We start from the raw sequence: 12721 nt of genomic DNA, 5'->3' as shown, positions 1-12721 counted from the left end.
AAGGCTGAAGCAGCCCAATGAATCATGCACAGCACAGCTACTATTCTTAGGGAACTTTGATTCAGGGCCGGCATAGACATTTTGGGGCCTAAAGCAAGAACTAAAAATTGGATCTTTTTTATACTTATATATTAATTAAATTAATGTTTATTTAATATTTTTATAATATAATATATTTCATTTAAAATCTATTTTTCTTGCCCTTTAAGATGCAAATTGACTAATTGAATTTTTGTATTCAAGTTCATCTAAATTTTGTATTATATTTTGTTTATAAATAATAACAAATTTATCCATTGATCATTTTTGAGACTCAATTAAATTTTTTTTCTTTTTTTTAAGTTTTTCATATCCAAATGCATATTTTCTAATAGACATTTCTAATCAAACAATATATTTATAAAGACTAGAATAAAAAATAACTTTCAAGTGTAGAGAAAATGAGAAATAGAACCTGATTTATATAAAAAGTATTATTGTAATTTCATCGAACAATAATAAGTTTTTAGCAATCTCAACCTGCATAAATAAAGACTTATTCAATATATTATCACTAACTAATATATATATATATATATAACACAAGATTAAAATATTAAAAAAAAAAAAACACAAGCATAACAAGTCAAATGCCCAAGCAGCACAAGCATAACAAGTCAAAAAACGCAGGCTTTATGAAAAAATAATAATAATAATAAATGAAGGCCCAAAACGGCAAAAGTGATAAACAATAAAAACCAGGGTCCAGGGCCCAATCTTATTAGCTATTACAAGTGAAATGCCAAACAACCTAAGGGTCTGTTTGAATAGAACTTATTGCTGAAAATTGAAAACTGAAAACACTATAGTAAAATAATTTTTAAATGTGTGAATAATGCCGTGGGATCCATTTTTAATGAAAAAGTTGCTGAAAAGTAAAATTTGTGGGTCCATGAACAGTGCACGGATGCACTGTTCATGAGGAATTAGTCAACAACTACGGCTGAAAAAAAAAAAAATTTTGAAAACGCAGAAACGCTGAAACGCAGCTCGGATAATTTCAATCCAAACGCCCTCAAAGTGTTAATTTATACCTGCTGAACGTGAACGTGAACGGCTTTTTTTTTTTATGGGAAACACTGAATTATTATTCAAGCATTAGGAAATAGGAGCTACAGAGATGTCTTGAAAACAATCTTGTTCAATATGGCTCGGGCATGTTTCAAGCCATGCAACGTAGCTGACTAGTGAGCTTGAGAACTGAGCTAACATTTCAGTGTGGGAGAAACAACAAGATCTAAACAGGCAAGCGAGCTGATGAATGCCCTCCACAATGAGCAAGATCGAGGAACATGGCGCCACAACCCCCTGGATTGCATTGACGATCTCCAGCGCATCCGACTCAAACACTGCATCTCAGATGCCCACATCAAGAGCAAAACGCATTCCAATCTCCACGCTTTGGCTTTCGTCTCGAGTGCACCAAGGGGGCCCACCAAAGGCCTGCTCATGGCAGCAATCATGTTACCAGCACTATCATGGATTAAAACACCCAGACCCACCTTCCTCTGTTTTGAAAATACAGCCCCATCTGTATTTACCTTGTATTGACCTTGCACCGGTGGCAACCACCGTACCAGTTCCAAGCCCACTGTGGCTGGCCACGCCGGCCCCTCAATGGTCATCTGATACTCATCCATTAATCCGATAGCGATCTTCAGCGTGATTCTTCCAGGTTTGCACCTTCCCCCGGTGTGAATGACATTCCTCTCTTTCCAAATTCCCCAACACACAGACACAAAACGCTCCATCAGGCCAAGCTACAACTCCTCAAGTCTTTGAAGCTTCACCATAACGTCCAAGAAGCTCCAGTTGGGTCTAACATCGAAAGGAAGAGAAAACTTACTCGAGCTCCACACTTCCTTGCCGTGAGCACAGAACCATAAAATGTGAAGGATGTTTTCCGTTGACACTCCACACAGAGCACAACCATCTTCCACCATGATATGCCTCTGTCTTAATGCCTCTTTAGAAGCCAGCATGTCCTTGGCCGCCTTCCAAGCGAAATGTATTACTTTCTTGGGAAGGTTCATTCTCCAGAGGCCCCTCCAAACATTTTTCCTCATCGCTGGGTTCGAGCAATCCGTAATACTGCCCTCCCTGTTTTCTTCAAGAGCTAGTCTATATGCACTTTTCACCATGAATTTGCCACTTGGAGTGATCGCCCATATCATCCTGTCTTTGGAGCGATGCAAGCTTAATGGGATGCTTAAGATGGCATCTGCATCCTCCTCGTTGAAGCAACTTTTGATCAGACCTGCTTTCCACTCCATATATGCTTTGTTTATGAGATCACAAACCAGAGCAACATTCGGACAAGAGTCTTTGCTTGTAACAACTCTATATGAGCTTGGTTTAGGAATCCATCTGTCACACCAAACTCTTACCCCCTCCCCTGAGCCTATTTGCCACCTTGTGCCTCTATGAACCACCCATTGGGCCGCCATTATGCTCCTCCACGCATAGGAGGGGCGGTGACCCAAATCAGCCTCGATGAAGGAGCAGTGCGGGAAATACTTCGCCTTAAAAACTCAGGCGAAAAGAGAATTGGGAGAAGTCAGTAGCCTCCACCCCTACTTCGCCAAAAGTGCCAAATTGAACATATGCAAGTCTCTGAACCCCATTCCTCCCATTTCCTTTGGCATGCACATTTTGTCCCAGCTCAGCCAGGCTAATTTTTTCTCGTCTCCCACCTGGCCCCACCAGAACCGTCGGATCATACTCGTAAGCTCATCACATAATTTCTTGGGCAGCAGAACACAAGACATGGAGTAGGATGGTACGACTTGTGCCACAACTTTGATCAATATTGCCTTGCCCGCTGCCGTCAGGAGTTTCGCCTTCCAACCGGAAACTTTGTTTGCAACCTTCTATTATAAATTGGCAAAAGTATTATTTCTTGATCGGCCCACCAAAGATGGTAGCCCGAGGTATGATTCATGAGGTCGGATTTCATTGGCACCAAACATTGTCTTAGTGGACTCCCTTAACTCACCAGCAGTGTTAGGACTGAAATATAGGGAGGTTTTCGTCCTGTTTAATTGTTGGTCGGACGACCGTTCATAGACTTGAAGCACCCTGAGAATTTCAGCACACTCCCCCAGCAAGGCCCTCCCAAAAATGAGACTATCGTCTGCGACAAAAGATGTGAAACTCTTGGACCCCCTCTCAAAGCAACCACACCCGTTAGCCTTTTCCCTTGGATGGAACTGTTAAGTAAGGCGGACAGACCCTCCGCATATATGAGAAAGAGATAAGGGGAGAGTGGATTGCCTTAGCGCAGCCCACGCGACGGGTGAATATTCCCGCAAGGCTTGCCATTAATTCTTACTGCAAAAAAGACCGATGACACACACCGCATGACAAGTTTCACCCAATTTTTGTGGAAACCTAACTTTAACATTATCTGCTTCAAGCACTCCCACTCAACACGGTCGTAGGCCTTGCTCATGTCTAATTTCAATGCCATTTCCCCGTACTTGGCCTTCCTTAGCTTGCCAATATGATGCATCACTTCATGAGCCACTAAAACATTATCCGTAATCAGCCTTTCCGCCACGAAAGCACTTTGGTTTTCACACACAATCTCCTGTAGCACTGCCTTCATTCTGTTGGCCACCATTTTTTAGGCCAATTTATAAACTACATTGCATAGGCTTATTGGTCTGTAGTCCATGACTCTTTCCGGGTTTTTTAACTTAGGGATAAGCACAATATGAGTCTCGTGAAATTTGGGGGGCGCTATACCATGATTAAGGAAGTCCAGCGTATTGCAAATAACCGTAGCCCTCACCGTAGGCCAAAAATGCTGGTAAAATAAAGGTGGCATCCCGTCAAGGCCCGGGCTGTCATGGGGCGCATCTGTTTCAACGCTTTTTCCACTTCCGAAGCCTGAAAATTTTTGGTCAGTAAGGAATTCATCCTATCAGAAACTTTTGGCATTGTGGCATCAATGAGTTCTCCCTCAATCCGAGGTTCTGAGGAAGTAAAGATGTCATCAAAATACTGAACAAACTCACGACCAATCTGATCCTCATCCTCTAACCACACGTTATTGGAGCCCAGCAGCTTACAGATGGTGTTGTGTTGCAAGCGGTTGGAAGCTTTGGTGTGGAAGAAAGACGTATTCTTGTCCCCTGCTTTCAACCAATTATTCCTCGACCTTTGTAACCACATATCTTCCTCGGTGGCTAGTGCTTTGTTTAACTCTAGTCTGGTCTCATGAATGTCATCCAGGACCGGGCCACCCATGTTTAAGTTCTCCAATGCTTGGAGCTTCCGCTATAAGGCCGAGACTCTTCTACCCACATGGCCAAATACATTTTTGTTCCACAGCGTCAATGCCGACTGGCATTCTTCCAGACAACTAGCAATTGGCCATTGAGTGCCCGAGTTTTCACCTCTAACCCAAGCTTCCGACACAATCTCGCTACACGCCTCATCTTTGAGCCACATAGCTTCAAATTGGAATAGTTTTGTCCTCTTATGCTTTTGCCGAGAGGGCATGGTTGCCTTTAAAAGGAGGATGCAATGGTCAGAAGTGGAAGATGCAATATGGGATACCTTCATGCACGAGAACATCCCCACCCAAGAAGTTGAAACCAAGGCTTGGTCTAAACATTCTTGAATCCACCCACGACTGCCCAATCTCCGCCGCCACGTGAACGCCGAACCATAATACCCCAAGTCCCTGAGATTGCAGCTACTGATCACATCCCGAAATTGTTTCATTTGGCCCTCAGGTCTATTATCGCCCCCCTCCTTTTCCCCTGCAAACATGATCTCGTTGAAATCCCCCAGACATACCCAAGGATATTCACTGTGAGTGCTAAGACTTCTCAATAAAGTCCATGATTCACTTCGCCTATGAGTTTCAGGGTGACCGTAGAAGCCGGTGAACCTCCATTTTCTAGCACCCTGCTCCTCTGACACGATAGCATCAATGTGGTTAGGCAAGTAAGTTTGCACCTCCACCATTGTAGAGCTCCTCCAAAGAAGGGCAAGACCACCACCACGACGGATGCATGGTAGTACAAGCCCCTGATTTCTGTCCAATTTCCTTTGAATCCACTTCATTTCTGAAACGTCATATTTAGTCTCCATTAAGAAGACTAGAATGGGATCTTCCTCCATCACAACTTTGTGGAGTGCATTAACTGTGAGGTGGTTCCCAAGCCCCCTATAGTTCCAATTTATCGCATTCATTGCCCCCGGCAGGGCTGACTTGCAGCCGCCGCTGATCCAAGTTCGTGAGCCATGATTTTGCTGAGGCCATGACTTCCCCTTCAACCCTGGTTCTTTCAACATTCTCCGCAATATCCGAAATGTCCTCCAGAGGAGAACGCATTCTGCGTTTGCCAACCTTTTCTGTAATCTCAACATCCATCAAGCTGCTTGTTCCCAATTCACTGTCCTTCCCCAGCTCTACCTTACTACGTGCTTTATTTTCCTTCCTTTGCATGGCTAGGCCCACCTGACTTTTATTCATTGATACATGGTTTGATTTTTTTCATTTTGGGCTTTGTTAAGTTGGGTGGTGAATATGGGCCCAAGTTAAAGAGAGTATGAGAAGGAGGAGTTACCTGGGCTTGAGCAAACGTTTATGGCCCATTTACTAAGTTCGTAATGGTGTAAAGTTCACTCTGTAACCCTTTATGGCTGCCAGGCTCATTCTCCTTCACTTGCGCGTGAGATGGTTGGAGAGCAATTCTCGGAGCAGCAGTCCTACTCGTGCCCAACTCTGCGTGAGGAGGATTTGATGTGTCAGCCGAATCCCTATAAATCTCGGCATCAATCTCCTTTAGCCGCTCCTCGAATTGATAGCCTCGCTGAGCGTGAGAGATTATTGGGAATCCCACCTCAGTATGCACTACCACTCCCTCCACGTCAGCCCTACCTTCTTCGTTGTCCTTTACCGCCGCCGTTTTGGGAAAGCTTCCCCCCTCCTCGCTTTGTGAGTACGAGTCTGTTGCCATGGCAGACTGAGCAGCGGCGCCGAGGTTCCTCCGTGACTCCCCTTCTCCGTCCCGAGGTGGTGCCGAGACCAATTGAGGCTTCTGGAGCCTTCCCGGCGATGCCCTCAGCCATGGTCCGAACGGCTTGTCTTCATTATTCATCCTTCCTGCACTCCGGAGCCCCACCAGACAGTCATTCTCATCGTGAGTCACCATGCCGCAAAGGTAGCAAAATATTGGCATTCGCTCATATTTGAAGTCAACCCAAATCTGGCTTAGGCCACCCAAGCGAACCTTTCGTCCCCTGTACAATGGTGTCGAGATATCTATCGCCACCCTTATGCGCATGTAGTTTCCGAGGCAGAAGCCTTTTTCATTGACATCTACTTTTTCCACGGATCCAATATTATCAACTATACTATACCCCACCTCCTTAGTTTGGTACATGGTTGGGATGCCATGAATTTGAATCCACAACGACATCCTATCAAACCGAAGCTTACTGCCTCCCCTGTTTCCAGCTTATGCAAGGCCAGGAGGTACTTGTCGAAAGACCAAGGGCCAAGCAGCCGGACTTTATCTGCATCGTCCACATTCTGGAACAGGAAGAGAGCCTTGTTATCTCCTAAGTCACTCACTTCAAAACTCTGATTCGTTTTCCAAACTGATCTCAGTACCCGCGCCACCGATTCCAAGTTAACTCGCCGTTTTGTGAAAAACTTCCTAGCCAACACTATTATTTTCTGTCACTGAGACGCCTATAACAATCTCGGATCCCTCCCTCTCTGATAGTTTTAACCCCGCACGTCTGTTTAAAATATCATCCATATCTTCCTTGCGAAAGAGAAAGGTGTAAGGTGCTCGTTTCTACTGTGAAGTGGAGAGAGCTGTTCGTACAGAGACGAAAAATTTTTCACCCCTGAGACTCCTAAGAGAACCCAGAGAGAAGAAGTCGTCAATTGGTCTGTACTTTGTAGACCTTTTTTTTTTACAATCGTTGTTTGTGGAGTTTATTAGTTTATATCAACGTGAACGGCTTTGATCCCAAATTGAGCCTCACGTGTTTGCAGTTGCACATTAGCTTACTAACTAAGCTTTTTTTTTTTTTTTTTTAATTTTACGGTTACGCTATAGTGGCCGCCTAGGTGGCAATCTTATGTGAAATTAAACTAATACTATTTTATTTTGATATTAGCTTGTTAGCATTTTCCATCATCACTTAACAATAAGGACCATTTTGAAATAATATCAAAAGGATAGAACCTAAACTGACACATTTGAAATATTAAAGACTAAATTGACACAAAGTGTAAAAATTAGAAACCAAATAAGTAATTTATTCATCACTTTTATATATAAAAAAAAAAAAAAAAAATTTGTGGACACATTTCGTCACATACTTGTCATAACTTAATGACATATATATGCACTTATGAGTGGTGGAAAAAAAGTACAATTGACGATTTATCAATCACAATCGCACATGTCATTAAATATGAAAAGTTGTGACAAAATGTGTGTTATAAAATAACTGCTTTTATAAGAGTCCACTATTGAAACTATTTTATTGTGTATCAATCATACCTTGGCGCATTAGTTGACACATTGTGTATCAATCATACCTTGACTATTTTATAAGAGTCCTCTCTCTCTCCAGATTGTAATTTTGTTTATGTTTTTTCTTTTAATTTATTCTTTATCATTTGGGTGTAAAGTATATAGACTGTATATTAAATTAACTAAAAAGGAAATTGGATTTGCAGCATTTTAATTATTTGGTCTTCGATTGAATAGATGAATAAAAATTCATGCAAACTTAAAAGGGACAAAAACAATAAAAAATTGTCCTTCCTGCAAAACCAGAGCTCATTTTCCCTAAACCTTCCTATGAAATAGTCTGGTCCTTAAGAAATTCATAACAAGCACTCGTGCTTGTAGGGATGAAAAGATTTATTAATAAGTTCAACTAGTTGTCTAGAAATACTTAGCAAATTCGCCTGCAGATCAGAACGCCATCACCCACTGAAGCATGAGATATTTCAACACGTGAGTCAGAAGAAATGGAGTTATTAAACTCAATGGTAGACTGCCTCCAAGCTCTTTTCTTTTCTGGAACATCCTCTTCAGGTAAAGCAACATATCCTCCCCACAGTGTGTTATCATAGATAATTATCCCTCCAACCTTAACCAATTTCATCATCCTCTCATGGTAATTCCAATAATTAACTTTGTCAGCATCAACAAAAGCAAAGTCAAAACTCCCTTCATTCTTTGGCTGCAATGTAACATATATAGATTTAAACATTCCAATTCTTGACTCAATAAATCATGAAAACTAGAACATTTTATCTGGTGAAACTTAAAAGGAGCAAGCACTACTAAAGCTTACATCTTGTAGCAGTTCATCAAGAACTGGTAAAGCTCTTGACTCGATAAAGTTAATTTTGTGCTCAACCCCCACTTTTTGTATAATTGGCAATCCTATCTCATATTTTGTTCGATCAACATCTATGGCTGTAATCTGCAATTTGGCATTACAAGGCATAAGGATTTTGCCAAGACAATGTATTTAACATACATACTGATCGTGAATGATTTGCATACCTTGCCATCATCAGGAATTGTAAGGGCCGTGAGGAAAAGAGAGTATCCTGTAAAAACCCCAATTTCAATTGTCGTCTTTGCATTCACTATCTTCAAGAACATGGCAATTAGCTGACCTGCATCTGGTGATGTACCAAAGTATGCCCTGGACAAGATATTTGTCACTCAACCTGTTAGAAGCAATCACATGAAACTATATCCCAGAGTTCCCACTGTCTACAAATTAGTCCAGTATAGAAAAGCTCAACTTTATCAAAAGCTAGTAAAGTAACCACCACTAGCCGTGGGGAATCAAAAATAGCAAAGTCTATGGGCTATCTAGCACCCAAGAGTCCCCAATAATAAAGATATGTTTTATTGGTTCAAATAAAATAGTTTGGATTCTGATTAGTTAGATTTGTTTGAATTGGGATTAATTCTAATTGAAGTCAGTATTTATTTCTTATCCAATTCAAATTTTGCCATGTATAAATTCATATGCTGACAAAAAATAAAGTATTACCATGATTTCCTAAGTGAGAAATGATCCGCTAGTTTAACTTAGAGATTTAGACTCCCTCAATATAGTCCATTTATCAAATTTGGAGGTCTTGATTTCCTCGAAAAAACATATTAACATGAGGTATTAGAGCCAAAGTTTTGAGTTTCATTCCATTTCGGTCGAAATTTTTCATTCCAATAGACAACCCGATGCTCTCGACTCATGCTTACTAGCGTCCTCGATGGGGCTGGGTGCAAAGCTATGGCTCATCTGGAGTCCCTGCTCTAGTAAGCCTAGGTTCAACGAGTAGTGTCACTATGATCACGCCTAGATGAAAGACGCCAACTCAGGTCACTCCTCTCTACCCATTTTTCATTCATTTAAAAAAAATGATAAATATGTTTTAATGATTCAAATAAATTAGTGTGGATTAGTATCTATACTATTATTTAAATGGTTTCCCCCGTTTGAATTCCTCATTTTTTAGTTCAAAAATACCCTCACACTTCTATGTTTAAGTAGAGACAAAACTAAAGGACAATCTAGTAAAAATGCAACTCTAACTCTCACTAAAACATTGCCTGAAAAATAAGACCACTCTTTATTAATTTTCAAATTGATTTATTCACTTATAAATTAGATTTTTAAAATAAATAAATATAAAATAAAAATAGGACCACTAAAAAAAAAACCTCTCTGCACGCGCGAAGAGCGTGTGATGAGGCTAGTGAATCATGATTAGTTTACTGAGGGATTATAGGAAGTTAGTATTTATCTTTTATCCAAATGAAAGTATTTCTATAAATTTTGATGTTAATAATAAAAGAAGTATAGTCATGATTTTCTAAGTTACAAATTGTTAATTATTCTAACTTTGGAGGTCTAGACTCCCAAAATAGTTAATTATATCAAATTTGGAAGTTTTAATCCCTCGGAGCAACCATCAAAAAAAAATTGTATCCACTGTGACATTGTTGGTACAAATGCAAGGAAAAGTTGAAAGTCCATCACTTCATGTCAATAATGCTCTCAAACAATTTCTAAATGATTTTGATGTGAATCATGTGAAGACAAAGAAAATGAAGAGAGAGAGAGAGAGAGAGAGAGAGATATTTGGTGGTTTAGCGTAGTTTAAGATAGAAAGAACTATTACAATGGTTGGGTTGCAGTAGCTTTCCTCAACTCCTTAAGAGGCTCTGGTTCTCGTGGGTACACACTAGTGGCCAGAATGTACTGCCAAATCAATGAAAAATTAGATTAAACGTCATTGACTTAAAAAGAAACAAAACACCTAACTCAAGAAATAATGTCAAGAAGATAATAGACAGTACCTCATATAACTCCTCACTTTGCAAAATTAAAGGGTTTGCCAGATTTCCTTGCTTTTTTGTGTTCTCCATCTATATCCACGTGCACAAGAAATTATGACATTCCTCTAAGGAAAAAAAGTTGCTAGTATAATAACTTTTCTCAATAGTATTTTAATTTTTTTTTGCTAAAACTTGTCTAGCTACTAGAGTACTCCACATTCATGCTAAGAGAAGACACATATGACAAATCATAGTCTCTCAATTATGAGAAAGATTTTGGTTTGGTTTTTTTTAAAATTTTCTTCTTTATATGAGTTTTCAAAAAAAAAAAAAAAATTTAGTTTTTTTTTTAAACAGTGTCATTTTGGAGATTGGAGGACTGAAATAATCAAATTTATTTATTTTTCCTAGGACACTTTGTGAGAGCTCTAGCCACCTTGACGTACTAGCACGGGGAACAGGGTCAACAAAAGTCCCAATAAAGGAAGTTTATTGGGTTTGTGTTTTGCCTATAGTTGATGGTTTGAGCCCAACCCACAAAGTTATAGGACTTGATTGAATTTTGAGCAAAGTTAGAAGGTACAATTTGTAATTTAGCCAAAAAAAATTACCAAGCACCTTGTAGTCTAATGACATGTTTGGTTAGGTTGTGTATAAGTTAGGTTGGATTATGGTTGTAGTATTTCTCAACCCAACTCAACTTCTCTTGTTTGAGAAATCTTCAACCCATAATAACAACTTTAAAAACCGAACCTAATTCGTAGTGATCGAATTACATTGGGTTAGGTTGTCACATCGAGATCCATTTTCCTAGGCCTAAAACAAAAATGATATCATTCAAATATTTAAGTAAATCACTGAATAGTTATTTAAATTTTCTTTTATTTATAAGTGATTAATTATTATAATTTACATAATTCAAATTTCATCAAAACTAAATCTCAATAATCAAAATAAGTGTAAAATTCGTATATTCTTTAAATGGTAAAATGCAAAAGTCTCCCTGGATTTTGGGTCTATTGCAAACTAACCCCTATATTATTAATTTTGTATCATAACCTCTAAGGTTTAAGAATTATTCAAAATGACTTCTTAATCTTAATTTCATTAACTAAAATTGACAGAAAATTGTCATTTGCTATGCACATATTATTTTTAAAACATTGTTGGTTTGTTGTGATGGGTGTATGAATTTGTGTAGAGCTTTGTCGTTATATTTAGAAGATGGATTGAGAAAAATAAATGAATTAACGATACATTGACAAACAAAATTTTTTTCTTACTCTTTCACAATTGAAACCAATGCAAAATGAAGTTTTGAAAAATTAATTTCAAAACCAGTTTTTAACCTTTTTTTTTTTTTTTAATGTGAACCAAATAGTCCCAATGATATGAAAATTTCCTAACTCCAATATATATCTTTTAAAAAAAAAGTTAGAATGGTCATGGAAAGGCTAAGCAAACAACGGTAGAAAGAGATGTACTTTAATAATTAATTAAGTGTGACCATATGTGGTTGGTCTAGTGGCTAATGTCTCCTGAGATTCACAAGGCTATGAGTTTAAAATCTCTAGCTACCATATTTGGACCACCCCCTAAGAGATTCTTTTCCCTAATTATTTTGTGTGCGCTAAGACATGAGTACTCTAAAAAATATGAATACCCTCATAAAAAGGCTAAGAAACTTAACCATGTAGAGATGTAGAAGGAGATTTCTTTTACCAATTTCCACGAGATGGATGGGATCTTTGATACTCATAGACCTTGATACGTAACTTGGCTTTTTGAAACTATCTCATAACATGGGAATAGTCATTATTATTCTAAAACAATCTCATAATATTCAGGTTTCTCACTCATAATTAAAAAAAAAAAATAACAATATTTATTATAAAAAAAAAAAAAAACATGTCGACGATCCGAATGATTTGAGTGCTTGAGAAGAATATAAAAGTTTATTAAAAATTAAAATTTGGCAATAGAGATGGATGGAAATTACCCGGAGGAAATGGTTGAGCACTCACCCTGAATCTGAGTTCCAGCACCAGCAAAAAGTGATTGATTTTTTTGAAGCAAAAAGTGAAATTGATTCAAGTACCACACAATTATGATATATCTGTAGAGGATCTTTCTACAGTACCCTCTTTACTTTCAGGAGGTACGGCACAAATAATACCTATTTATTTGGGAGGAAATTACACTTTATCATTTTAAATTATGGTTGAGATTACAATTTACATCCTAAACTATGATGATTAATACATTTTGCACACTTTGCACCGTAATGATAATTTGCTGTTATGTTAGACGAAAAGCACAATCACATGCCTCCT

General features: G+C 38.7%; 1 protein-coding gene across 2 annotated transcripts; it reads right to left on the bottom strand.

Annotated features, from left to right (window-relative positions):
- Positions 1-7728: 7728 nt before the first annotated feature.
- Positions 7729-12507, bottom strand: LOC142621737 (putative caffeoyl-CoA O-methyltransferase At4g26220). Of its 2 annotated transcripts, none has more exons than XM_075795088.1 (6): positions 12388-12507; positions 10410-10478; positions 10232-10311; positions 8598-8742; positions 8383-8514; positions 7729-8268 (listed from the first exon to the last, which is right to left on the bottom strand). In XM_075795088.1, the coding sequence occupies exons 2-6, from the start codon at positions 10476-10478 to the stop codon at positions 7978-7980; spliced, it is 717 nt and encodes a 238-aa protein (XP_075651203.1). In that variant the 5' UTR covers positions 12388-12507; the 3' UTR covers positions 7729-7977. The 2 variants fall into 2 exon arrangements, with proteins under 2 accessions (XP_075651203.1, XP_075651204.1); XM_075795089.1 differs by having other exon boundaries at positions 12413-12491.
- Between the last annotated feature and the right edge of the window lie 214 nt (positions 12508-12721).

This window comes from Castanea sativa, chromosome 1, assembly GCF_040712315.1.
Source record: "Castanea sativa cultivar Marrone di Chiusa Pesio chromosome 1, ASM4071231v1".
NCBI classification, from domain to species: domain Eukaryota; kingdom Viridiplantae; phylum Streptophyta; class Magnoliopsida; order Fagales; family Fagaceae; genus Castanea; species Castanea sativa.
This window is presented reverse-complemented; position numbering and strand designations above follow the sequence as displayed.

Coding starts and splice junctions, on each gene's coding strand:
- LOC142621737 (XM_075795088.1), bottom strand. CDS start 10,478: ATGGAGAACACAAAAAAGCAAGGAAATCTGGCAAACCCTTTAATTTTG. Junction 8,743..10,231: donor GCTACTGCAACCCAACCATT/GTAATAGTTCTT, acceptor TATCTTGTCCAG/GGCATACTTTGGTACATCAC. Junction 8,269..8,382: donor TTGATGAACTGCTACAAGAT/GTAAGCTTTAGT, acceptor GTTACATTGCAG/CCAAAGAATGAAGGGAGTTT.